This window comes from Hylobates moloch, unplaced genomic scaffold, assembly GCF_009828535.3.
Source record: "Hylobates moloch isolate HMO894 unplaced genomic scaffold, HMol_V3 SCAFFOLD_17, whole genome shotgun sequence".
NCBI classification, from domain to species: Eukaryota; Metazoa; Chordata; class Mammalia; order Primates; family Hylobatidae; genus Hylobates; species Hylobates moloch.
Window position 1 is genome coordinate 46,513,512 of NW_026652292.1, and position 23,898 is coordinate 46,537,409.

General features: G+C 33.7%; 1 protein-coding gene across 6 annotated transcripts in view; it reads right to left on the reverse strand.

Moving 5' to 3' along the window:
• Nucleotides 1–9: 9 nt before the first annotated feature.
• GUF1 (GTP binding elongation factor GUF1) overlaps nucleotides 10–23,898 on the reverse strand; it is a 31,719-nt gene continuing 7,830 nt past the window's right edge. For 3 of the 6 annotated variants that reach the window (XM_058430027.1, XM_032136134.2, XM_032136135.2), the window contains 16 exons: nucleotides 22,429–22,540; nucleotides 22,138–22,286; nucleotides 21,780–21,860; nucleotides 20,568–20,645; nucleotides 19,655–19,738; nucleotides 16,943–17,007; nucleotides 16,249–16,452; nucleotides 14,826–14,965; nucleotides 13,567–13,690; nucleotides 13,001–13,133; nucleotides 12,132–12,275; nucleotides 11,192–11,325; nucleotides 8,397–8,498; nucleotides 6,385–6,504; nucleotides 4,700–4,736; nucleotides 10–3,607 (listed from right to left, as the gene is read on the reverse strand). In XM_058430027.1, coding sequence (XP_058286010.1) covers nucleotides 3,476–3,607; nucleotides 4,700–4,736; nucleotides 6,385–6,504; nucleotides 8,397–8,498; nucleotides 11,192–11,325; nucleotides 12,132–12,275; nucleotides 13,001–13,133; nucleotides 13,567–13,690; nucleotides 14,826–14,965; nucleotides 16,249–16,452; nucleotides 16,943–17,007; nucleotides 19,655–19,738; nucleotides 20,568–20,645; nucleotides 21,780–21,860; nucleotides 22,138–22,286; nucleotides 22,429–22,528 — 1,827 coding nt within the window. In that variant the 5' untranslated portion in view covers nucleotides 22,529–22,540 and the 3' untranslated portion in view covers nucleotides 10–3,475. Of the gene's footprint in view, nucleotides 3,608–4,699; nucleotides 4,737–6,384; nucleotides 6,524–8,396; nucleotides 8,499–10,206; nucleotides 11,326–12,131; nucleotides 12,276–13,000; nucleotides 13,134–13,566; nucleotides 13,691–14,825; nucleotides 14,966–16,248; nucleotides 16,453–16,942; nucleotides 17,008–19,654; nucleotides 19,739–20,567; nucleotides 20,646–21,779; nucleotides 21,861–22,137; nucleotides 22,287–22,428; nucleotides 22,541–23,898 lie in introns of those variants that run through there. The other 3 variants (XM_058430026.1, XR_009210451.1, XR_009210452.1) reach the window with 3 other exon arrangements.

Below are 23,898 nucleotides of genomic sequence, written 5' to 3' on the forward strand. Positions count from 1 at the left end.
AGTGAACCTGAAGAAGTATATGCATTCGACTCCCAACAATTATAGTACATGTGAACCTGCATGTATTTTGGGTTTGTTGCCATCATGCATTAGGAGAGTTAGGTTAAAAGATGTCTCTGCCTCTGTGGGGAGCAAGAAAATGCTCCATTTGCTAATTTTGCATTTCAAAAGCCCACCTGGTAGAAGAAGCCTTACTTATCTGCTTGTCTATGTGATCAAAATGTAGGTTCTTAAAATATTAAAATAGCAAATAAATGTAATAAAATTGGTAATAGGGTTTTATGGTTAAAAGTGGGGGATGGGGTAAATTATCTTGCTTTATTTTAATTCCAGATGTTTTAATAGCCTTATATATGTTTTTTAAATAACTAGTGAGTAACATTCCACTTACACTTCCAGTAATAAGAATCATTTACTACAAACTATGCTGACTACCTTAGAAAGTCATACAGCATCACAGTGAAAAAGCTAAAGGTACCTGTTGTGGTACATGATTCACCAGTTATTTCTGTGCTTTAAAGGTCTAAAAATTCTCCTTTCCATTTTCCTGCCCTTGGTGTTAGGGGCTTAATTGAGGTTCATGTACTCAAGCTCCTCCACAAGCTGAGGAGCGAAAACTCTGGCCATTTTCATTCCTGCTTTCATTCCCTAAACTCAGGAGCTAAGCTGCTGTTAGACAAAGAACTTAGCTTTTTGAAGAAACCAACCATTAAATCCCAGCTCTGTCAGCAATGGTGACTTTGGGAAATAAAAAAGTCTCAGCTTCTTCCCCAAAATTTTTACACAGATTGAATGAGGGAAGCATACATAGCTCAGCACAGTGGTTGTCATACTAAATTCAATGAACGGTGCTATTTTAATACTGGTAACAGTGTTTAAACATACTTCAATGTTTGCTAAAATCTTAGTAATATTAAGTCCTCTGAGGAATACACTTATAAAGCACACAACTCCAAATCACTAAAGTCATCTCACTGGGAAAGTGGGAAGGGGAAAGAAATTAAGCTTACAGAAAATGCTTTTTTGTACTACAACTAAAACTACTTTTTTGTACTACTATAACTAAAGAGTCATAGGTTAAAAAAAGATAAAATTAGTCTGAATAAAAAAGACTAATATTAGTAAATTATTAAATAGCAAGCACATAGTACATATTACGTTCCAAGAACCAATTTGTAACTTATCCTTTGGCAGTGACAGAACACTTTGTTTTACAATTTTTTAATTTCAAATACTGTCATTTTCAAAATACTACTGTCATGGTCTTTCAGATTTCATCTGTTTTATCAGAACCTGGAAGGGGGAGGGAAGATACATAAGATGATAATATATGTATCTAGGATACATCACAGGCTACTTCTACACATGATTTTAAGTAAATCTCCACTTAATTTATAATTAAAATGACTTCACAATAACTGTGAGCTCAAAATATCTGAGACAGCTCTCAGGTCAGTTTAGGAAGTTTATTTTCCCAGGGTTAAGGATGTGCCCGTGGCACAGCCTCAGGAGGTCCTCACCACATGTGCCCAAGGTGGTTGGGGCACAGCTTGGTTTTACACATTTTAGAGAGACATGAGACATCAATCAGTATGTGTAAGGTGTACATTGGTCTTGAAAGGCAGGACAACTCGAAGAGGGGCGGGGGCTTCAAGCATAGGCAGGTAAGAGAGAAAGGGTTGCATTCTTTTGAGTTTCTGATTAGCCTTTCACTGAATATACAATTTACATGTGAGAGGAGGGTAGAGGAATAGTCAGTTATACCTTAATCTGGCTTAGTGAAACATGAAGCAGAGAAAGCAATCATTTATGCATTTGTGTCATGTGAGCAGAAGGAAGACTTTGAGTTCTGTCTTTGTCCATAAGGAATTTCCTTGTGGGCAAATTTTATCTTTGTGGCTGTCTTATTTAGGAATAAAATGGGAGGCAGGTTTGCCTCAATCAGTTCCCAGTTTGACTTCCCTTTGGCTTGGTGGTTTTGAGATAGATTTTTTCTTTCATATAACCTTAGTATAAAATTCATCCTTGATAGTGTTTATCCCTAAAAGACATTTTCTTCATTCAATTCATTCAAGGTAGAAGATAAAAATCAATGGCTAAATGATGTTATCTTGCTGTAATATAGTCTGCAGTCTGGTTTGTTCGTTGGCTGAATAAACATGGGAGCTGAGAGCTTTGGAGAAATAACTGGCTGTGAAATCTCAAGTTAACTACTCTAAAATCGGTTCGATTATGAAATTTAGACAATAATTATTAAAATGTCATTATGAGTTCCTGGTAATACCAAACACCTGTCATTTTACACAAATGCGTTTTGAATGTCTGAAAGACAGCTCCTGCCCTTAATTTACATGTAAACCATTTAGTTTCAAACTTAACCACCTGATAAAATCTATAAACATTTTATCATGAACTAGAGCAGATGTCTAGATAGTATGTTATTTGAGTTTACTGTTTAATAAATGAATTCATATCAGATAAATTAATCCTGCTAACAAATTTGACACTTAAGGTGATTCTGAAAATCCTTTAACTTAAAGTAGATGGAATCTTAAGTATGGGGCCTTATTAGTGTCAGTAAAGAAAAACTGCATGCAACAAAATATAGCAGGTCCTCACTTGTTGAGATTCATGGAAATTGTGACTTTAAATGAAATGACATGGCCGAGCATGGTGGCTCACGCCTATAATCTCAGCACTTTGGGAGGCCACGGCGGGTGGATCACGAGGTCAGGAGTTCAAGACTAGCCTGGCCAACATGGCGAAACCCCGTCTCTACTAAAGATACAAAAAATTAGCCGAGCATGGTGGCGCGCACCTGTAATGGAGGCAGGAGAATCTCTTGAACCTGGGAGGCGGAGGTTGCAGTGAGTAGAGATTGCGCCATTGCACTCCAGCCTGGGCAACAGGGCAAGACTCCGTCTCAAAAAATAAATAAAATGAAATGACGCATAAACCAATTTTTTTCCTCATCAAGGTTACAAACCACTTAAGGAAATGACATCATTCAAGGACATTGTGCTATGTGTCATTTTGCTTAAAGTCAGTTTCTAAGAACCTTTTGATGGCATTTAAGGACTTAACTGTAGTTACAATAGAGTGCTTAATATGTGTCGTGCACCTCTGAATATTTAACGTATTACCTCATTTCATCTTCACAACAACTTATATAGGTAGTAGTATAATCTCCATTTTACTGAAGAGGAAACAAAGGTTAATTTGGCCAAGGTCACCTTACTAGTGAGCGGTTGGAACAGATATTTGAGAACAGGCAACATGGCTTCAAGATCTAAGCTCTTGCCTACCCACTCATTACTCCCTTTCAACAAAAGGCTAGTAGGTTATTTGAACCTGAATACCCTGAAAGTAACAAGCAAATTTTATAATTTTCTTTCTGTTGTCAGCGTATTACAATTTGCAATGAAAAAAAGATAGTTTTTAATTTATGAAAATTCTTTGTTTTCCCACCAATTATTTAGAAGACTGTTTTCAGAACTTTTATAAAAGCATCTTTTGGAACTTCAACGTTGCCAATTTTCCGCAGCTTTTTTTTCCCTTCTGCTTGTCTCTTCAAAAGCTTCATTTTTCGGGTAATATCACCACCATACTGAAAAATATTTTAAAAATTGGAAGTCTAAGTCACTCTAAAGAGAAACAATCATATGATTACAGAGGCATCAGTACAACCTCATTATCCATAAGGCAGACATCTCTCTAACCTTCCTAGCAGATCCTAATTTTACTGTCTTCTCAAAGAATGATAAAGGCTTTAATGTGGATGGAGGTGAAGATCCCCAAGGAAACCTAGTATAATAATATGCATGTCAAGGAAGAATTATCAATCTCATTACTGATTCTAGGCTTGGAATTTTGACTATAAAGCCACAGTCTAATATAGGAAACTCTTAATCACATAGGAATAAATGTGCCTTTGGAGAAAAAATTGATCATTCAATTCTCACAATATTTAAGAATAATTTTTATTTTTTTGAGATAAGAGTTTCCCTCTCACCCAGGCTAGAGTACAATGGCATGATCTCTGCTCAATGCAACCTCCCCCTCCTGAGCTCAAGCAATTCTCGTGCTGCACCCTCCCAAGTAATTGAGATCACAGGCATGCACCACCATGCCTGGCTAATTTTTGTATTTTTAGTAAAGATGGGGTTTCGCCATGTTGGCCAGGCTGGTCTTGCAACTCCTAGCCTCAGGTGATCTGCCCATCTTGGCCTCCCAAAGTGCTGGGATTACAGGTGTGAGCCACCAAGCCCAGGCAAGTATAATTTTTTAACAGCTGAATAACAGCAAACTGGCAAAACAATGTCAGGAGAGGTAGATTTCAACTGTAAGATGAAGCCATTGTTTTCAAAATCTTTCATTATATTTTAGATCAAGAAAACATGTTGCCCAGATCATAGAAATAACTGTTGTAAAAATCTTCCTTAGTATTACATATAAGAACAATTTTCATAAATATTTTTGTAAATTTTTATTTTATAAATAAGATGAAAAAATATTTAAAGATATGGGCAAAATGAACAGGTTGCCATGGTCAAGCTGAAATTTACCTATTCAAAAAGAGAACTTGGAAACAAAGAATGTATAAAAACCAACAATGGAAATCAATAAGTTTATGCCACCTTTGATTTAAAACCCATAAAAGTTATATTATAAAGTAGAATAAATACAACTAGATACGTACACATTTTGCCAAAACATTTTTCCTATAGGCTTTCACACTGTAAAAGAGAAAAATTCGTTTAAGTACATAATTCCATTATACTGTTTAAAAGCACTTTCTTACCAAAAACAACCTCCCCTTTACTTGAAAATTTTAATGATAGTATCATTACCTATGTAAAATTGCCATAAGCGTATTAATTAGATACTTCAAATGCTCTTGTATTTATTTTCATTTACTTAGCATAAAAGAACAAATAAATTCAACATGTTTATCAACACACATTAAGAAAAAAAGGTCAAGGCTTGTGGTAGGCCTGATTAGGCCAAATTCAAGCATGATGTGACCTTGATTACAAGAAATATATTGTTATTTTTTACTCAATCTAAAAATACTGTTACCACTACTACTTCAGAAAAACAAAGTATGTTTATTATCTTATTAATGACTACCTCTACTGAATGTAGATGGAGTGGCTAGGAAGATTGATATATCCACCCCAGCAGTTATAAACTAATCTATTTCCATAATGTCTGAGAAATTTCTAGATCACTCCGATTTTGAAAATAGCTCCATCTTTATGTATTCCTTAAGACAGAAAAACCTATTTTTTTAAGGTATTCTCTCAACACACTATGTTAGAATAAGCAATTGGTAACTGTCTTAAATTGCACTTTCCAGGATGTTTCCTGGTTATCATCTCCACTCTGCCTGATCTCAGTATTTACGAAACACAGAATAACTAACCAAAGCAAAACAGTGTTAGGAAATGAAATGTATTTCAAACAGTGGGCCTAAAATTAACCTCAAGTCTATACTAATGTGATGGTTGTATTTCCCCATTAGGTTTGGGTTAAGGTAGAATTTAATAGCAATTTCCAGCTTTTCATAACTGAGGAGATACTTCCTATTTCCCAGAAGTCTTAGGATCATTAAGGAAAGGAAATGGGAAGTGCTACAAGACACATCCTGCACCTGATGTTACAAGCAGAGCAGCTTATTCAGTGTTCTTCATTGTTATTTTTTGGTTTTTGTTAAGAAACTAGGTCTCACTATGTTTCCCAGACTAGTCTCAAAGCAATCCTCCTGCCCCAGCCTCCCAAGTAGTTGGGATCACAGATTGTGAGCCACCACACCCAGCCAGTCTTTCATTTCATGAAAGACTAGTGTCCTACAGAAATTAGCCTATCTTCCATATCTACTATAATTTACGTGAGGTCCCTAATCTAGAATGCAAATCCTAACATGGTATTGGCATTCCTTGATTTATAACCTCCCTAGTTCTGCGGAAGTGGGGAACCAATACTAAATGCTTTGGGTTAAAAAAAAATTGTAATTTTGTCATTTGGAAGACAAAACCTTTTAGTTTCAGTTTCTATTAATTTATAATCTACCTAAAGGGATAAAACCATAAAGAAATTCCTTACCCAGGAAATTCAGTATAGATATTGATATGAGTGGAAATTAAAACAGTTCCTCAAACCCGTATACATTATACTAACTGCAAATCACATCACCCAATGGTGTTATATAAGTAATTCAAAGTAACAGTCATTACTTAAATCAGAAAACTGGAGAGCACTATCATACTGTTTCTACAAGTAAAAATAAAGTTTAGGCCAATGTTAAAATGTTCAATATTCTTTCACTTTTTAGGTATATCATTTCTGAAACTGGCTCAAGAACAAAAATGAATTTCAACTCACGTTTCTCTTGCAATGATTTTACTTCCAATAGCAGCTTGAATTGCTATCTCAAACAGTTGCCTAGGAAGAGAATCCCTCAGCCGTTCACATATGGCTTTGCCAATTGAATGCGCTTTGTCTCTGAGACAGAAAAATACACCTGTTTATATATCCTAAATAAGAATATTTCAGGTCTTTTTCTAGGCCAGTTGCATAATCAACGTAACGGTGATCTCTTAAGGAGGTTCAAATGAAACTTACTTATAAATATCTCCTACTCTCTGAATCATGAACTTCTCTGATTTAAAAATGTAATGTATGATTACAGAAAATTTAGAAATACAACATTAGAGAATAGAAACCGTTCTTGATTCTCTTTCCTTACCCATTGAAAATGGTTAAACATTTTGGAATGTTTATTTTAAACAGATATCTTTCTAGTCATTTTTTTTTTGTATGATCAGTGTTTATGAAATATTCTACCCTCTTATTTAATAGACATTTTTATGTCACTAAATATTACTCCACAAGTTTTAATGGCTGAAAATAATAATATGGGTGCTTTGTAATTCATTTTAACCAATCTGCTATTTCTTGAACATGTGGGGTTTTTCCTTTTAATAATTTTTTTACAAATATAAAAGGGCGTGGTGGCTTATGCCTGTAATTTAGCACTTTGGGAGGCCGAGGTGGGCAGATCAGAGGTCAAGCGATCAAGACCATCCTGGCCAATATGGTGAAACCCCGTCTTTACTAAAAATACAAAAATTAGCTGGGCATGGTGGCACGTGCTTGTAGTCCCAGCTACTCGGGAGGCTGAGGCAGGAGAATCGCTTGAACCCAGGAGGCGGAGGTTGCAGTGAGCAGAAATTGCGCCACTGCACTCCAGCTTGGCGACAGAATGAGACTCCCATCTAAAAAAAGAAGTGGGCGAAGGATATGAACAGATACTTCTCAAACGAAGACATTTATGCAGCCGACACATGAAAAAATGCTCATCATCACTGGCCATCAGAGAAATGCAAATCAAAACCACAATGAGATACTATCTCACACCAGTTAGAATGGCGATCATTAAAAAGTCAGGAAACAAGAGGTGCTGGAGAGGATGTTGAGAAATAGGAACACTTTTACACTGCTGGTGGGACTATAAACTAGTTCAACCATTGTGGAAGTCAGTGTGGCGATTCCTCAGGGATCTAGAACTAGAATTACCATTTGACCCAGCCATCCCATTACTGGGTATACACAAAGGATTATAAAACATGCTGCTATAAAGACACATGCACACGTATGTTTACTGCAGCACTATTCACAATAGCAAAGACTTGGAACCAACCCAAATGTCCAATAATGATAGACTATTAAGAAAATGTGGCACATATACACCATGGAATACTATGCAGCCATAAAAAGTGATGAGTTTATGTCCTTTGTAGGGACGTGAATGAAGCTGGGAACCATCATTCTCAGCAAACTATCGCAAGGACAAAAAACCAAACACTGCATATTCTCACTTATAGGTGGGAATTGAACAATGAGAACACATGGACACAGGAAGGGGAACATCACACACCGGGGCCTGTTGTGGGGTGCAGGGAGTGGGGAGGGATAGCATTAGGAGATATACCTAATGGTAAATGATGAGTTAATGGGTGCAGCACACCAACATGGCACATGTATACATATGTAACAAACCTGCACGTTGTGCACATGTACCCTAAAACTTAAATTAAAAAAAAAAAAAAACTTGTTCCCAATTCTAAATCCATCATTATAAAATGTTTAAAACTTTTTTTTAACATGGTAAAGGGAAACATTTCTATGACAGTATTCTTTTTGACTATTATAGCTCTGTTCTATTTTTAGCAGTCTAGAGAGAAGTGTGGAAAAAGAAGAGAAGGCATAGTAGGGTGAACTCTATTTTAATTACCTTTCAAAGTTTTTTAAATGCAGCTGCTCAAACAAAAATAAGTGAAAAACATCAAAAATGAGTATTTTCACATTCCATGATTAGTTCCTACTCAACTTACTTGTGTACAACAGTTACTAGCTCCTCTACAGTATTTCCATTCAGCAGAATATCCATTTTCACAAGTTCTGCAGTCTGGTAGCCTGCATCTTCGTAATCAAAACTAAAAGGAAAAAAGTCCAAGTGGTAAATATTACACTTCCCAAGAGATTACCTTTATTACTCTACTCTTTACTAAATGTCTACTTTCTACCACATTACACTCCCCAAAGAGATCTAACTTTCCATCAAAATATTACATATACAGTTTCTTGTGAATGGATCTAAATGTTATCTTTTTATGTTTATTAAGTCAAGGGCAAAAGCAAGGGGAATGTGTTTATAGGGGAAAGGAAAATAAGCTAGTGAACCTGACAAAGAAAATGGTTTATTGAAGACAAATATCATGCCTTCCCAATGTTCCCAGCAGCTGGGAGGCTTCAGACAATACTATATATTAATAGATCATTTTCAGATTCATGAGTTGGGTTTCTGTTTAACTTTCTATTACCAATGACAACTCTATGTTTAAATAAGTGGTATGACACTCATAAAATGCCATTAATAAATAAGACCTTTGGATTTCCTATTTGGCTCTTGAGCTTGCACCTCCCTTCACAGGGCTTTTGTGAGGATTAAATGAGTTAATACATGTAAACCACTTAGAGCAATGCCTAGTACATAATAAGCGTTTAAACAGAGCCTAGCTTAGCACACACAAGCACTTAGTTTCAGCTATTACTTTGAACAGCATGGTCAAAGCTTGCATTGTTAGTCAAAACAGACATTTAAATGTTTAACTTATAAAACTGAAGTCTAACAAGAAAATTTCAATTAGGCTTACAAGTTGTCCCAATCACAGACAAGAACATGTATACTCCTATTGTCTTAATTTTAAAACAACTGGTGCCTGGACTTGCAAAATTATGTTTGGTTTCTAAAGATTTTCAGCAGGAAGGTCATAAAGTGACAATAATACACTCTATTAACAGATTATTTTCAGAAGTATTGTTAAAATCCTTTCTTCAGGACGCATCACTTATTACACATTTACTGTATGAAAGATACCATGTTAAGTATCATACAGAATACAAAGCAAATAGGGAGAGAATAAAATAGACGTGGTCCTTAACTTTGAAGCTGTTACAGCTCCAGCTATGTTGTGGTCCAAAATCTTAAAAATCTTAAAAATTTCTTAACTCATTTTTTCCAAAGAAATCATTATAAAAATTGTGTTTCTGTTTCCAAGCAGCCCAATCGATACCTAACCTCTATTGAAAAAAACATAGATCTTCTAGTGTTTCCTTAGAATGCAGGAAACACATTTGTAATTCTAAAAAGCTACTATGGTTATGGGTTGAGGGCAAATGCCTGTTTGATTAGGCACCACTACAGTTCTTGTGTAACACAGGACTCCCTGCTCTGACCCAGTTGCAGTTGATTCTTGCCTCCTGGTATGAAATAAATTTTTTCCTGATCTTAATTCATAGCCTATGATGACTTTCTGTTAAGTGTGGAATTGACTGCCTATGTAAAACATCCATCTTGAACATAACAATTACCTTAATGCTGGAAGCTGGAATATTTTATTTTTATGTAGTTCAAAAATAAATCATGTTCTCTCATTAAATTCAAAATGTATTTAAGTTTCCAAATGAAAAGGTTTTTTAAGACCACTTATAATTCAGAAAGTAGTACCCAAATGCAAACTAAAATTGACAGACTTCTGTTAAAAATATTTATAAACATTAAACCTACTAATCTTCCTTCCAATCTAGTAATTTTAATATGCCCCCTCAATTCATTTTACTTTAAATTCCATTGCCACTTACTTGCTCAAGGTCTTGTCTGAAAGAAGATATAGAAGAAGAAAAAACTGGGTGACAAAAGTAGAAGAAAATTCTCAAACATGAAGATTCCTTGGTAAGAAGAATTATATATGCTAACTCTCTTCACTGACAAGATGATTAAATAAAGTTAAACTTCCAAGTCACTGTAGCATGTTCGTTAAACACTGGAATTTGTCTCTGCATGTTAACATTAACATTCATGCACTGTGTGGGAGTTTTATAGATATCAATGTTCATTTTTCTCCTTCTGCTTCCCAATGTTTCGTATCTTTTTCCACTATATACTATCCTGTAACATAAGACTTTAGGGCATAGTGAGGGTATCTAGAGTTATATGCCCGCTCCCCCCGCCCCAAAAAAAACAGCCTCTCAGAATGCTATGCCCTGAGTTCCTTATTTGTTATTTAATAGTAACTCTCCTTTCACTTTTTTCTGGCTTTTCTCCATGTACTCCTATGAGATACACAATGGTTTTCATGACGAGGACAACCTGTTCCTGGAAAGACTAAGTTATTAAAGTGTTCACTAATGGAGGGGCCTATTTAACATTTTTTACAGACTGAATATGCACTTTTATTTTTCAAAAAATGTAAACAGATGCTCGAGATTGCATAACATACAAATACATTGTAAAACTGCCACTGAGGTTACAGTAAATTTTTGAAAAGAGGTCTAATTCTTAACAGACAAGGAATACAACTCTTCATGAAAAGGGGACTAACTTCTTTTGTTAAAAGAGAAATAAAAGTTAGATAATAAATCAAAGGAAACTTTTCTCCTATAAACAAATCACAAGTAGTCTGTAACACCGATAAGGTTGTTCCAAGTCATTCTAACCTTAGAGTATGATTCTCAACTATCTTCAAGAAAGCTGAAATTACTAAATAAATGAAGAATTAGTATACCCTTGCTCATCAATATTTCAAAAAAGTTGGTCAGGCATCTTAGGTGCTCATTATTTTTTTACCTAGCATATCCAGAAGATAGGGATTTCAAAGAGTCATAAAAATCTACCACAATTTCATTCAAAGGAAAGAGATATTTAAGCATAACTCTATTTTGATCAATAAATATCATATTCTTCTGAACTGCTCTTCGAGCCTAAAAAGGGAAGGAAGAAAATGGGCTTAATGATAACCTACTCAAATACTAAGGAATAATGTATTTTTCTAAAGGTCTAGTAAAAACTTACAGGCAGTATTTATAATCCAGAGAGAAACATTTTATATTTCAATTATATTAGGCTTGCTACCAAAGCTTTTCATCTTTATCTAACAATTTTATCTTTTAAAATAAACACCACTTCATTTAACAGTAAATCAAATGTAACTACATATAAAGTCAAAAGTCCTAATTTCTTGTTTTACAATTAGGTCCAGAGAAATTAAAAGTGTAAGAGCAAGATTACAATCTAGTTTTTAACCTAATCAAAACTCAAGTCACCATCTGACACACTTTCCAATATGTATCAGAGTATTTCACGTAGGTATTTTTAAGGAATATAATCACATACCACTTGTGGATTAAATCATTTATTACAACGTGGTGAGAACTAAAGCAAAATGGGAGTACCTTCAAATTTATGGTCCCTAAAGTACTATAATTATCTTTCAATCTACTCAAAAAGGTGAAAAGAAATTATACATTTAGCTAATTATCAAATTTCTTTCCTTTGGGCTAAAATATCAAATCAGTAAATTACACAAATTATCAAATATGTTTACTTAAAATCAAAATAATTTAAAAAGTATACATATCTATATGTATAGATATAAACAGGTATATATATGAAAATCTCATTAAATTCAGTATGCTCAGCAGAAAGAAATCTTTTAAAACCTGAGTTGGAAATCACTATTTCAGAGGACTAAAACCTAATTTTGTATTAAATTGTATTACAGTTATACCTCGCAAAGCATCATTATTTTTCCAGTGTATTCATCTGGTGTGATAATAGTGCCCAAAACAACTGGCTCCAAATATTCTGTTACTTTTGATTTATCGGGGAATTGTGCAGGATTGATAATTGTAATTTCTTTTTCTCTATGTTCCTAAAAATTAGAAAAATCAGCAATACTTGAAATCTTAATATGATTATCATTTTTCTTGTTTGCTTTATATTTTAAAATCCCTCCAGCTATAATCATTTAATATTAATAACAAGTATTAGTAAACAATATATTCCAATTATTGATATTTACTAAACATATTTCATGAACCATTTAGAAAAAGTATGACAAAAGAATACATTTTAACCTGACACTTATAAAACATTATAGTTTAATAAGTTAATTTTGTTGGAAAATATTTAGATTGCCAAAATTATTATTTGTTTAAAATGAACAGATTGCCACTCACCTGGAATACAATATTGTCTTCATCACTGATTTGAAATTTAAAATTTCCCAGTCACCAGAATGAATGCTTCACTTTTTACGAGATAAATTACTTAGGACCAAAATTACATTTTTCATCTTTGTGCTAGAATCAGCACATTATTTTCACTACTAATTTTACCTTTTACTATCAGCAATAGACTAGTTTTGATAATGTGGAGATTATATCAGGTTAAGAAAAATATTGCATAAATTAGTTTTCAAGAAAGTTCTTCATCATTAGCCATAGGGTAATTCAATGTTTATTACTACTAATCAATAAATATTTCGTTTAATACTTAATCAGCTACCGGTATAGTAAAATGCTTCTCCTGCATTGTATATACACACATTTATTTTTTCCAAGAGACTAATGCAAAACAGTACTAAATACCAAGTACCTTTATCAATTTTGATGATGACAGTACAGCTTTATATGGAACAGTAGGGGTTGTTAAAATAACAGAAGCATTATATTCTTGCTCCAGCCGCTGGTTGAAAACTTCCATGTGCAAAAGTCCAAGAAATCCTAGCCTGAGGGAGGAAAAGACAAACTCCAAAATGTTTATGTCCCATGGGCTTCATTTTTTTTTTTTTAATGAACATATTGTTACTTTAAGGGATGGATGGAATTAAGAGTCATTCAAACAATTCACAATATAATTAAATGCTAGCATAATTTTATTAAATAAGATTAAAATCTTCCATTGGGAATCTATTTTAAATCACTATAAAACTTACCCATAAAATGTCAATCCACAACGTGAAACAGGCAGACAAAAATTGTTTTCATTCACTTTACACTAATATAAACTTATTTTCAGTAAATGTTCCAGAACAATGCATCATTTTATACCTCCCTTACTTATAAAGATACTTTAAAAAACCTCCCTTTCCTATACAAATATTTTAAAAATACACCATTTATACCTCCCTTTCCTATAAAACAAATGTGAATGAATCTTACCTCCAGCCAGCACCCAGAGCAAGGCTACTATCCCGATGAACTGTCACACTGGAATCATTTAAAGTCAGTTTTTCTATAGCACTCTTCAGATTGTTATATTCAGATTGGTCTAGAGGATACATTCCTGGGGATACAATAATTTCTAATTATCATGTGATAAGCTGCCTACAGACCAATCAAACCACATGTGTAGTGCTGCCAAGTTCCAAATTAGTCATTTACCTTTTAAATTACTTTCTTGTATTTTATTGACCAAAATATTGGTTTGCTAAAAATGTATGATTATTTGGTTTCAAAGTATCTTACAAGTCATTAATCTGAAAGAATACACAACTAGATTTGCACTCCAAATAATGTTTTTAATGTTTTTGAAAAAATACAGGGAAAAGAAAAATAAAAACCATGGGAATTAGGCCTATTAAGAAAACACACTGTAATTTCAAAAACAAAAGCACAAGACATTCCACAACCCAAATGAAACTTTATTATTAGATAAAAATAGGAGTAGAAATTAAAACTATACTGCACTCTCAATTCTCTAAGGCAGATTATCTACTTAAAACCATAGTTAAATTTTGCTTTTTGGTATTTACTGACAAAAACTATGGGAATCACTACTGATTCTCTTTCATCTGACACCTCTGAAGTCCTCTAAAATCCAAATGACTGACTTTGCCTAAAGGTAGGGGTAAACAAAGTTCCTAATTCGCAGTGAGAGAGACTGTAGGGTGAAAATTAAGGGCTAGATACTCAGCACAGAGTAACCTGATGACCTTCAATCAGGTCTTCCTTTTTCCAAAGTAAAGAAAGTAAAAGATGCTGAAATTATACATACTTGAGGCAACACCATTCTCTGTCATGTCTACATTAGTACAATACAATATTAAAGAAAGTCTATTGAAGATGAAGGCACTCAGTGTCTACTGACAATTAGTAATAAGAACATCCTAATTAGAAAAATGTTTCAATAAGGAACTCCCTAGAAAAATAAGAAATTTATATTACTGTATTCTATATATCACAGCTTCTTCCTTAAGAGCTTATTTCTTAACACATCCTAAATGATCTCCCACATACAATTTCATCATACATATGAAATTATAAACTGATAAACAGCATAAACAATTAAGTGAAACAATATGCTGGAATTAGTGGTTATTTAAAATAACCAGAATGTGTATTTTTTCCTTAACCACTGAGACAGACTTTTAGTTTAAAAATATCATGGCCCTCAACCTTTGAATTTGTGAGCTCCTCACCTGCAAATACCATTGGTTTCGCTGATTTAAACCCAGGCAAGGGCTCCACTGGTTGCTTATGTAAATATAATGTATCTCCTATTTGCGCTTCAGTGACATCTTTCATCCCAGCAATCAGATAGCCCACCTGTCCTGCATATCTAAATAAAATTATTATATGCAAATATTTACTGCTTTAATGTTTCAAGCACATAACTCACAATTAGTTCTACCTTCCCAGGAAACTATCATACACTTTCCAAACTTTCCATACACTTTGAAAATAAGTGCTACATATCAATTATCAAACTCTAAAGCTTGTCAGCAAATGAACACACCAGGTCTTACAATCCATTAGACCTCTCTACTTTTTCATGATTCTGCCAACCTTTGCAATTTAAACAGCAGTTTCTAAAATACATGTAAATACAGTGAAACTAGTAAGTACAAAAGCATTACAATAAGTACACTACTTGTGATGTCTTTTATTAATGAACTGTGTTGCAAATGTTCTTTAACAAAGGAAAAAAAGGTAAATTTTTATCCAAGAAAAATGTGAACTCTCAACAAACTGGACATTTGATGTTCCTCCTGTAGCAAAACGACAAATCCTATGAGTTCAGTTTAAGCTTAGTTAAAAAAAAAAAAAAAACCCTACAAAATTAAAATAATTTACACTTAGAATGAGCTTTAAGAATCTTAAATGAAGATGTGATAATGTTCAGTATATATGGCAGAATATAAATAGATGTTAAAATATTTCAGTAAAATAAAAATAGACTTTCTGACTCAATATAGTGCTGTTTTAAGACATACAACACTAAACACTCAAATGTGATCTGACAGTCATCTGGTTCAATAATTTCTACAGATGAGGAACAGGACCTTACAAAGCTCAAATTATGTACCCAAGGTCATGTCTCATCAGTACCTGATATGGAGTAGGCACTCAATAAATAGTTATTTTACAAGTCAATTCAGATGTTTTTCTAATGCACACTACCCTTGCTAATCCCACTCCCCAAGAATTTTAATCAAGGTCTTACCATGAATTCCACACTAAAGATTTATTAAGGTTTCTATTATACCACCTTTACATTGGAAAGTCTAGTTATGAAGAAATGTCAAAAATGATACCCAATATGGATATGAGTGGAGGGAACTAACTCTTTCATTGTCTCATCAAATATATCAATATAGGATCCAATCTACCCTTGATCATAAACCTAGTTATAACTAGTCATTTAGAATAAAAAAAGTATCAACTGACGTTTCTATTGTCCTTCACAAGAGATGCCTTTTGACAGAGCATTTACTGTATAGTTGCATTAAATAGTTTTTTTAAGTTACCAAATGAGGATCATTCTAAGCATACCAAGTTAAGAAAAATGCAGAAATAGAACCACATACAAATGCATTTTAATTACTAATGCAGATTACTTACAATTTATGAGTTGGCTGCTCATTAGGATTCAAAACTCCTACTTCATTAACTTCGTATGTCTTTTGAGTATGTGCAGATACAATTTTATCTCCTTTGGAAACCACTCCATCAAATAATGCTACATTGGCTATCACACCTCTATACTGGTCAAAGGTGGAGTCGAATACCAAAGCTCTCAGGGGGTTTTTGCGATGCACTTTAGGACTAGTAAATAAAAGTAAAAAGTAAATATATATATACTAAATTAAAATCTTAATAAAATTCCTATTTTCAACTTAGTTATTGTACTTAATTTGAGTACCTGAGAAATTTTGATACACAACAGCCTAAATAAAAAGACTTTTTATAAAATATATTAGATTTAATAACCTCTAGTTTTAACAAATTATATATGAATATATTTGTTCAGCTTAAAGCAAAGGAAAATAACTGCCAATGTACTGACTTATATTTTATAATGACTGTCATGAAAAGACCTCTATCAATCATCTTTACTTTTTCTTTTACTTTACTGTACTTGCCTTCTATATATTACTAAAAGCAAATAAATTTATTCTCACTCCCTGCAAGAATATGTGCCACATCCATTAAGCTAAAATAACAGTTCAAGCTGACAGTCTTTGCACTATTAAACACAGACAGTTTTTGAACTATTCAATAGAGACAACTAGTATAAAAATCACCAAATACTCACGGGGGGATTCTTTCAATAACTGCCTGAAGAACACTCTCAACATTTGTTCCAAGTTTCGCAGAAATCTACAAAGATACATGTGAAAAATGTAAGCATTTAAAGTTAAGACTATACTTTTCTGTCTTGATGACCTATGACTTATGATCAGAAGGAAAAAAAAATTCCAATAGTTATCAATTTGAGAAATACAGCAAAAGGAAAAGAACAAAGCAAACAGTATATTGACAAATACCTCGTTTTCTATTATAATTAGGTAGTTCTACGGTTCTAGAATTGAATTACAAGAGAGTCCTGATTATAGTATTGAAAGAGGAATAGACTAAGAGTTCAAAATCTGGGTAACGATCATGTCTCTGCATTGAATGCATGTATTTCACCAGTATCTATCTCTTTGAGCATAAATTTCATCATCTAAAAAATGAAGTGATTATTCACATTCTGCCTACATCTCAAGGTTGTTGTGTGGATAAACAATATATGTGGATGGCATAAAACCATAAGGCATGTTACTACTACTTTACTGTTCTCACACCAGAAAAGCAAGCCAACACTCAAACCACATGGTATGACTGACCTTTATCACTAGTAATAAATGGACTATCTCTGAAATCCTGACTTCAAACTTCTTACTCTTCACATTCACTCTAGACCAGGATTTTTCAGTTTCAGCCCTACTGACATTTTGGGCCAGATAATTATTTGTTTTGGGAGGCTGTCCTGTGCATTACAGGATGTTCAGCAGCAACCAGGGCACCTCACTGACCCACAAGATGCTGGTAGCATCCCTCCCAAGACGTGAAAACCAAAAATATCTCTAAATATTTGCCCAAGGGCAAAACCACCCACCACTGACAACTACTGCTCTAGATTGTAGTACTTTCTTTACAACAATCCTTAACTTGTAACTATTGAATATACTACTTGATGCTGTCCATCAGCTCCACCCTCCACTCTGTTTCTATCCTTTCCCAGATGGGACTCCAAGATCCATCATTTACAATCACTCTGGTTCAACCACTTTCTGTTTTCTTATCAGAGGCAGCTGGCAAAACCTCAACCTTCACTGCATCCAATTATGTGTTTTTTCTATGCCCATATACAGAGCAGCTTAACATTACTGGAAAAAAGAAATCAAATAAATGGTCTAGTTCATTTCTTGTGTCTGACAACAAGCTATCTTGCCTATGGGCAGCCATGCTTCTTATATACTTAACTCCAAATCAAGAAACATCATTTAATGCAATGCAGATTTTAAAATTAACGTTCTTTATTAAAGTATGAATTGGAGGACTGTAGACAGTGCTCAGTTTAGCAATGAACTGTTATGTTTTATGTGTTATGTTGTTTCCTCCTGGATCATAATCTCCTTTTCATATGGATAGTTAATACTGAACCATATTAATTTCACATCTGTGCTACTATTAATAGCTGGATTCCCTGTATCTCTTCTTACACCTCTTTGATCCATTCTCTGTAAGGCTACCTGAATAACTGGTTAATTTGTTTCTCTTGCTTTAAAATCCTTCCATTACCTTAGAATAATTTTCAAGCTCTTCAGCACAGCAAGAGTCCCAGCATGACTTGATTCCTGCATACCCCTACAAAGCCTTCTCATCCAATCTACCTTTCTGATTAGTAAACATGCCAAATCTTTTCCCAATTTAAGTCCTTTACACATGCTCTTTTCTCTTCCTGGAATGCTTTTCTGAAAATTATTCATTCCTCCACGTTTCAGTTTATCAGAGACGTTTTTGCTAAGTTATTCCATGTCATAACATCTCTCTAAGAAAAAAGACTTTTCACTGTTAACGATGGTATTTCACCTAGAATAATACAATCTGTCAACTGAATTTCCTCGACAATCTCTATCCTAGTCAGTAATTCCTATGCTTACTTCTTTGTTTACTTATTTATTGACTGTCTGCAAAGAGGAAGGGGTCTTGTCTGTCTTGTTCACTGCCATACTCTTAGCTGGCATATACCAAATAAGAATCTGAATGAATTTTATTAAGATTAAAATCAGAATAGTTAATTGTATTTTAATATAACACAATCCAAAATATAAAACCATATATAACTTGCTCTTTCGAAAATTAAATGAGATTGAAAGAAAAACATTACATTGCTGCGCTGACATACTTTACCGTACCATATAGTATAGCAGTTTGGCTGTGGCTGTTTAACAAGCAGATCATCATTTGAAAGGTAAATAAAAATTCAAATTTAAAATGGTAGCAACTTTGATATAAATAAAATCTATTGTTTCCTAGCACTACTATAACTAGCTATTTATAAAATAGGTTTTTGTCAGTTCAAAGAATGATACATACAAATGCCTTGAAATTAGTTTGAACCTAATCTTCCAAGACAGTATTTCCACTGGGCAAAATGACACACAAGAAATACTGCAGGGAGTTTCAGAAGGCCTGTGTTTGAGTCCTGGCACATTGGCTAACTAAACCTGTGATCTTAGGAAAGTGATAAAACCTTTGAGCCTCAGTTCCTTCAACTACAGCATCGCAATAATTTCTGTATGTCCTAACAATATAAAAAGGGCTTTTGGTAAGGATCAAAGGAAATAATAGTAAAAGAAGTTTGTAAAACTATAAAAAACAGCATATAATGCCAGGTTATCAAATACCATGAAATTTCACTTAGCCCAATTACTTCAGACTTTTTTCAAAGTATAATCTTTTTAGGAAAGTATTTTACCTTAATACATTCATCACTTGGAATATCAAACACTTTCTCAATTTGGTTTTCAACCCTTTCAGGATCAGCATTCTTCAGATCTATCTTTAAAAAAAAAAATCCATTATGTGTTAGTATAATAAAGATAAGATGTATTATGTATTAACAGTATTCTGAGGTAGTTAAAAGCTTACCCACTTTAACCTAACTGACCCCTCTATGACATTTTTTCAAAAGGAGTAAAATAATCTTTGTATTAGCAGTACAATTTAAAAACCATGATTGAAAAAGAGAAGGTAGCAGAGCATGCCAAAAAAACTTAAGCAGTTAGCTACCTAGGGCAGCAAAACAGACCAGTAGTAATTTATCAATTAAACAGCATGTGAACTGATTTTAAAAGTTAAGTTAAATACAACATTAAGTGTGACAACAAGCTGTCTTACCTATGGCCTTCTTTTAAACTTAACTCCATTATCAAGAAATATAATTTAAAGCAATGCAGATTTTAAAATTAAGATTCTAAATTAACTTTAAAATATGAAATGGAAGTTTATAGACGGAACTCGGTTTAGCACTAAACTGTCATGCTTCATGTGTTGTATTGTTTCTTCCTAGATTATAAACTTCTCTTCTTTTCCTATGTATGGTTTAATCTGACAAAAACATGTTTCATCTGTCCTGCATCCCTTCCCTACAGAAATGGCCCTCAGTTACCGCAAAATAATTCAGGGAAACTATCTTCTCAACTCTGTGCAAGGGTGAGTTTCAGTTGCACTTCTGTTATATACAATTCAAAGAGATAAATCCCACCAATATATTTAATAAATAGCTGGAGATCCCTCATATTATTATAATAAATAGTACAACTGACATTTAAACACTAATTGTACTTTTAGAAAGTGAAATAACAACACTGTTGTCTCATTGTAATTACCTTATTTATGACTGGAATTACCGACAGCTGTGCTTCGAAGGCAAGAAAGAAGTTTGCTACAGTTTGGGCTTGAATACCCTGAAAATATCAAGACACAAGATACTGAGATGAACATTCTATTATCTATCACAAAACTTGTAATTTAAGACCATTCCACACATCTTCATCAAGAGATTTCACATCATGCTAATAATAAAATTCAACAACATGCCATGGAGCTACCCTTCATACTTTTCTCTCCAACTTATGTCTTTGGGGTCAAAATGAAAATCGCTGATGGTAAAGCAATAACCACATCAAGTAGAGTGAGCCAACGGTCAGTCTACTAAGTTTGAGATAGGAAGCCTTTAAGGAAAGGTACACGGCAACTCAACTATGATACCTATTTTTCCATGCATCTGAATCATTCTCTGTAATAATTCCTTTCAGTTCAGAAAGGATTTATTGGAGGGCCTTTTCTGTGGCAGGAACTACATCAGCCATTGGAGAAACAAAAGATGTAACATGGACTCTCAAGGACCTCAAAGCTTATTAGAGAACACAGTCATCAAGGAAGCTTATAAAGCCCAGTACTGCCTATATAAGGTAGAGATTGACTTTCCTTGATGGGATCAGGAAAGGCTGAACACAACACCATCACCACCACCACCACTAAAAAAAAAGCTGGGTTTTGAATGAAGAGTTTGTGAGAAACATGTTCAAAAGCTTATATTCACAGCTCTTTTATGATCATCTGCTGAATGTCTTTATGGTTTACACCACAAAAGAGCTTGGAATGTTATTGATTTTTTAAAAACCTAATACTTCCCAAATTATTGCCTTAAAATCACCTAAAATGATCTGAAAACTAATGATTTATTATCAAGATCTGCTAAAAATGGATATAGAAACCGCAGATTAAGAACTGCTAAAGTTGGTGGGGTTTTTTTGGTAAGATGCACTGATAATATGTCACACTTCAAAAAAATACAACGATCTTTTGAACAATTCCAATTTAAAAACTAGTCAATTCCAGAGAATGCTTTAGTGTAATAATATTTCAAGTTAACAGGATGAAACCATATGATTTTCAGTAAGTAATAGATTAAATCTACTTTTCAAACACAAAAATTCTATTTCCAAAGCACAGTTTAAAGAAAAACTCTTGAAACAACCAAATAGTCATGTCATATCACATATCACGTCACATCATACGAAATGAAAAATACCTACCTCATTTGCATCAACCACAAGTAAAACACCCTGGCAAGCAGAAAGTGACCTGGATACTTCATAACTAAAATCAACATGGCCCTGAGAAACAAAAATATTGATACCTGTAAATGTGAGTTAATTTTTTAGGAAAGGGCATTATGGCAAATTTATTGACTTTACTTGATAAAAGTTGTTAAATACTCGTTTCTTTTTTGTAGCCTGCACTTTTGAAAGAACTGACACTAACACAACACTGAGAAAACAAAAAGCAAAGGCAGACGTTTAATATTCAGTTCAAAAATTAAACAAGGATCTGTTTGCACTACTGACACAATGTTGACTTTAACAATACATGCAAAATTAATATTAAACTTACCGGTGTATCAATGAGATTTAAAAGGTACTGCTTTCCTTCACAATTGTAAAAGAGAGATGCTGTTTGTGCTTTAACAGTGATTCCTCTTTCTCGTTCCACTTGCAATTTATCAAGCACCTGCTTATTATTCTTTGTTTTATCAATTGTCCCTATAAACAGAAACACTTATTGATATTTCTCTGGGCTTTAAAAAAGGGGGGGGAATATTACTTATAAAATTAAAATTTAAGAGTAAAAGTAATTCCCAATAACTCGCAGCCATCAGTTAAGTATGTAATATAAATGAAATACCTGTAAGTTCTAGGAGCCTGTCAGCTAAAGTACTTTTGCCATGATCCACGTGTGCAATGATACTGAAATTTCTAATATTTTCAACAGGAAACCTAGACATGTCAAGTTTTTCCTAGAAAGGGGAAATACCACATTTAAGAGTATAAATTTTGCATACTATCAAACAAGTATACCAATTCAAAGAATATTCTTTTAATTGTTGAACAATATCATTTCTAGCATTTATATTGTTTATATTATTCTTCTAAGAATAAAGACATGTATGGTTAAGTTCATATTACAAGGAACATCAGTTTAATAGTCATAGGTAACTATACAGCTGAATAATAATCCCTTAACATTTCTACACCATTTTTAGGGCCAATCAGGAACTGAATTTATCATCGTGAATGGAGAACATAAGATACCTAGAACTTCTAAAGGCCTGAGAATACCTTGTCCAGTAAAACTTTTGAGGCAACGGAGCTACAGAAAAGCTGAAAGAAGCATTTTCTGCTCCTATCACACATTTAATCAGGAATCAGACTTATTTAAAGATCTGTGTCTCTAACTGAGCCTCAAAATTTTATTTTAGATACAATTTTACTACTTTGCAGCTTCTCTAGTGAGAAAGAAAAAAAGATGACATGCAACAAAAGACATAATTTTAAACTTAAAAATATTTTAAAACGGAACTCCTGGTTTTTCGTGTACACATCTTCTTTAACGTTTTACTGAAACACATCACAAACTGCTAGAAATTGTTATCAAGCAACAATACCAGCTTTTTGTACTCTAGACATTTTTTTCCAATCAACCGTATATTTCACAATCAGCAAAACCACGAAAGTACAATGAAATATAAAATTCACGTGAGCTTTAAGTTTTGTAATACCCCACACGAGACAAATAATAAAAGCACAATTATAGCTGAAAGACTGCCAAAAAAAATAAAAAAAAAAACTAATTCTGATGTTTGCCCTATAGATTTTCTTTGCCTTCAGTTCAAAAGGTATAGAGAATTGCACCATCTTTAAAACTTCGAATTGCAATATAAATCCATTTTTAAAACCACAGGCATATTAGGGCCAAAGTTGCTTAATTACAAGGTTTTGTCTTTCTGCCTACTTACAGCTTGCCTTCAGTCACTTCACTTTTCTGCCTAAACTGTATCCCTTCACAATTATCAGAGTTGTTGAACCTCCCACCCTCTCCCACCACAGTCAAAATTACACAGGTTTGCTCTGGCTGAGGTAGAATGAAATAAAACTACAAAGACAGACCGAGCACTTCCTGCATTCTAGGTATTAGTCTAAAAAAGTCCACTTCTCACATCACACAAATCTCACAAATTAGCCACTGGATGTTTGATTACTTCTGCATTCAACAAATGAAGCAGGAGAGTGACAAAGAAGTAACTTGCCCAGGCCACATAGCCAGTTAATTTGCAGGAAAATGGACGTTATATTAATATTTACTAGCAACTTTCTC